We start from the raw sequence: 4,461 nt of genomic DNA, 5'->3' as shown, positions 1-4,461 counted from the left end.
ACACTGACGGGTTGTTTTTTTATGTTGAATTAGGTAATGTTTTTCACTCAGTTATTATGTATTTAGCAGTATTTTCCTGTGTGAATGCAGTTTTGTATTGTCCACTACTATGGCTCTACATTCACAGTGAAATATTGAGGATATTTAGAGTAAATTACTGTATTTTCGTGGTAGGTTAGTGTATTATTTTATCGTAAACTTTACTATAACGTCACAGCTATGCCGTACATTACAGAGATTAAGCAGTACTTGCGTAATCGCTAATTAATCATACGTAATCCAGTCTCCTGCAGGAGCCACACCCACGATAATGTCACTATAAAACACAAAAACATGGCATGTTCTCACAGTTAAAGCCTGTGAAATGAAAATAACGTATGTTTCTTGCACTTAAACCTGTGAAATTGTGTAAATAATTGTGTGACTGTTAGGATGAGGACGTGAAGTCTCCTCTGCAGGTTGTAAACCCTGTAATGCTACTTAGAGACGAGCTCTTATCTGGGAGAGCAAGGATGATTAAACATGCTGCAGCACGAGGAGATCACCACCAGCAGCAGCAGCAGCAGCAGCCGCCGCCTCCCTCACTAACCCCGAGCCAAACTGGTTCACGCCGGTCTGATGAGGCACAAAGCCACTGTGAGGGGAAACCACTTCTTCCTCCCTTTACTGTGAGTAAACCAGCGCTAGCTCTTCAAACGCTGCATCACAATAAAGGAGTGGTCTCACTTTTCTCTTGTACACAAACAAACAAACAAAGAAATGAATCCTTCGGCCCTGACACTGGAGCAGTGACTCTGCTCTGCCGTGTCTCCACTCGCATCACGTCACTTTCTCTTTCTCGTGGTTTTGTCCCTGAGGGCTTCCCCCTGTTTATCGCCAAACACTCACAGCCGCTCAACAGCAGACAAAGGTGGATTCTGTGGCGTATGTTGAGGCATTTGTTACACCTTTGTGTCATTTACTTTTTTTTGTTAAATACCTGAAGATGCTCTTTTCTTTTGTTGTGCTCACAGTTTAACCGCTAGTTGACCCTAAAAGGACAAAGGTCAATGCCCCCTGCATTGTTTTTGTGTATATCCTGTGTATTTTATTGATTATTAATTACTTCTGATTAATTAATTACGTCTTTTAAACCTCTATTGTTTGTGCTTCCATTGTTCCACAGCACCTTGTGACACTGGTTTTGAAAGTTGTACAACTGAATTATGACGCTAACCTGACGTGATAACACACATTATACATTTCAAACGTGTAATAAGGACAAAAGGAGGTTTCAGCTTTTGTAGACAATTCAATAATTTATTAAAAAGGTTCATAGGACAAAGGTTCACAACATTTTTTGGTAACAATGTCAACATCAGTGGCCACTAATGAGAAAGTGTTCATATTAACAAAGAGAATGTGAGAGACAAGGCATGTTCAGGACAGGCATTCGTGTATAGGCTGGTTCTTCGGGCACAATAAAGTCTCATGTTGCAGCTGCGCATCAACATCAACGCACACAGAGACACTGAGTGATGCTGCTGCTCCACAGTCACGCGCATCCCCAGGAATGCATTCATGGATTCAAGTGTCACAAAGGGAAGACGTGGAAGCCCCTTTCATATTTCCACAGTCACTTCATTCGTTATTGTGTTGCTCCATCCGCTCCAGGCAGGGCTCACGGCTGTCACCACAGCCGCTGCGTCAAGCGCTCCGGGCGGCTTGGCTGCGCGCACACACACACCGCGCGCCTGACGCGCCCTTTTCCACGGCGACAATGAGCCGCCGCACCTGCGGCTTTCTCACCCGCACAGGGAGTGTTTTCACGTTCGGCTCACACACGAGCCCACAGAGAGAGAGACACGGGCCGCTGCTACAGCAGCAGCTGCAATCACCGCAGGTTGAGCAGCTGACGCACCATGCCAGCGATCTGGAGGAACTTGTCCTTCTTGCGCTGTTTCAGAGCCATGAGAGCCCGGGACGTCTCCTCCGGGTCCTGCGTGTAGGAGTAGATGCTCCGGACTCTCTCTTCCGCCTTCATGTCACCGGTTTTCTGGAAGAGCTTCATCAGCGAGTCCTGGTTGACGTTCTCGAAGATGTTGGCCACGGCTTTCTTGCGGTGCGCCGTGTCGAACTTGTTGCCGTGGACAGACGGGCTAACCCGGCGGCATTCAGAAGAAGCGTAGGTCGACATGTCGTCTTTTTGTTTTCTCCGGTAGCTGGATGGATGGATGTCTTTGTGCGTCTCTGCACTCAGAGTCTCTCCAACCCGCTGTGGATGAGCTGTCAGGTGCGCTCTGAGTCCACGGAGCGAAGAGCTGGAGAGTGAGTGAGCGCAGGAGAGCTGAGTCCGAGCGTATTTATAGCGGATTTGCTCCGCGTGGAGTGGACACACGCACTGATAGTGGTGACGTCAGCAGTCGCGAAGCAGACACAGGCGCCGCCTCTCGTCTCGGCGCACAGATCAGTCCACACCACACTCTGCTGCTACTGCTGCTGCATCTTTGCAAATGCGCACAGGGCAGCGTGGATGTGATGAAACCGTGTGCAAAGCATCTCTGCATCTGTAGTAAACATATACGTCACTGACATATACATGTTTACGTTGCATTTATCTTATTATAATTCATATAGTCTGCTACACGGTAGACGACATAGAGAATATGCATCTAATCTGCAGTACACCAACGGATATATACATTAATAAGTGTTTTATTTCATTCATCTTCCATATATTTGTTTATGCATCTTAATGATTACAGTATAGAGTATGCATATATATATATATATATATATAGTAAGTAGCAGTGTTATCCTGTATATTATACACTGTGTATACATATATTACATTAGCGTGACAGTAATGAGAGCAACTTAAAAACAAAAACACATGAAACCTGGCACTTAATTCACTTTGCCGACAACAATTATTACATAAAAACAGTTACACATAACACACTCACCCTGCTGTAAAAACACCATGGGATTATGTTAACAGTAAACCAGTGTTTCTCAATCCTGGTCCTGCATGTTTTAGATGTTTCTCTCCTTCAACACACCTGATTTAAACAATCAGCTCATCAACGAAAAGCCTGGTAACTATTTCATTCAGAAAATGGTTATTATGATTATTTACAGATTGATTTTGCTACTTTTTATCAGAAACTATTTGTCGTTCCATGTCGTTATTGGGGTTATAGTAATATAACGTGATTTACATTTTAAGCTCATATTGTCCACTCAAACTATTTTTTACACTTCACGGCCTCTCCTGACCAGACGAGTGGCTCAGTGGCCCCCAGGTCGAGTTTGCTGTAAAAGTATGAAAAAAGAAAGAAAACAGGGTTAGATTATGTACAGTAACAACAATGACTGGCAGTCCGTGTTATTATGAACATTTGAGATTTCTTGTTCTCAGTTCATTTATGTGACTCATTTATGTCCGTGTGCTTGTTACCGTGGTACTTCTGTGACTTGTTCCAGTTTATAAAACAGGAAATCAGCTAAATAAAGTTGTTCACAGTGTGTTTAGGTCTTGATTTCCTGCTGGGACACACATCACACAACTGTGGCTGGAGCTCTGATGTTCATGAAATCCATGTGCAAAACTCATTGTTATCATTTAAATGTTCAAATTCCATTTTTTTTGTCGACAACTTGAACTGTGTGTCCTATAAATATAACGTTTTTTTCATGAAGAATATATAAAGTATTGTGTGAAGTAAACAGTTTACACGCCATGTTATTAAGGAACAAAATTACTTTAATTCATTGAAATGAAGTGTTTTTTAAGATCATATCTGTCTTTTTTTTTTTTTTTGCCTTCCCAGCAAGGGCTGCTAAAAATACGTGGCTTACATTTGGGCTTTGAGACAGGAGGCTAAGTGAGTTGTGTTTACAAGCCGAGTTGACCCATGGTCCGTGCTGCTGGCTGATCACAGCTGATAAATCTTCAAGGCGTTTCCCCCCTCGAGCCTCGACTTGGCTCGCAAAAACATGTGTCAATCTCACACTGGTGCAAGTCAAGAAAAATTGGCTTTTCCTGAAAACAGAACCAGCTATTCTCCCTTCTACATGTGTGACCACGGTCTGGTGCCTTATATGGACAGAGCCGGTGGCCACATGTGGCTCAGGGAAGTCGCACTTTTCTCTGCTCTGCAGGGAGAATGCAGCTCATCCGTGGCATCCCTGGCATGTTTGCTGCCGACTTTTATGTGCTGAGTCGAACAATAACGCAAAAGTCCTTGCCAGGCCTGAAGTAAAACAATGTCCAGACCCTTTGTTTTCCAGGTCTGTCGCCACAGGATACTTGTCTTGTCTCAAGCTGGCAGGCCCGTTACGGCTGCGGACAAAGAATGTCTCCGCACAAGAACAGTGTCACCCGGTGGTAAAGGCATATTTATGACCCCCAAAGTTGTCCCCACGGACTTCAGAGACAAGCAATACACAATGAGAGTTCACCGCTAAAGACGGAAACCG

The 4,461-nt window shown here is 44.1% G+C and overlaps 1 protein-coding gene across 1 annotated transcript; it reads right to left on the bottom strand.

The window, feature by feature from the left end:
- Positions 1-1,278: 1,278 nt before the first annotated feature.
- On the bottom strand, positions 1,279-2,335 carry tcima (transcriptional and immune response regulator a). The gene has a single exon (XM_044017800.1). The coding sequence runs from the start codon at positions 2,174-2,176 to the stop codon at positions 1,874-1,876; it is 303 nt and encodes a 100-aa protein (XP_043873735.1). The 5' UTR covers positions 2,177-2,335; the 3' UTR covers positions 1,279-1,873.
- Between the last annotated feature and the right edge of the window lie 2,126 nt (positions 2,336-4,461).

This window comes from Solea senegalensis, unplaced genomic scaffold (assembly GCF_019176455.1).
Source record: "Solea senegalensis isolate Sse05_10M unplaced genomic scaffold, IFAPA_SoseM_1 scf7180000015844, whole genome shotgun sequence".
Taxonomy (NCBI): Eukaryota; Metazoa; Chordata; class Actinopteri; order Pleuronectiformes; family Soleidae; genus Solea; species Solea senegalensis.
The sequence above is the reverse complement of the archived record's forward strand: the minus strand, read 5'-3'. Positions and strand labels throughout refer to the sequence as shown.

Bases quoted from the DNA above. Each gene is read 5' to 3' on its own strand.
- tcima (XM_044017800.1), bottom strand. From the start codon at position 2,176: ATGTCGACCTACGCTTCTTCTGAATGCCGCCGGGTTAGCCCGTCTGTC.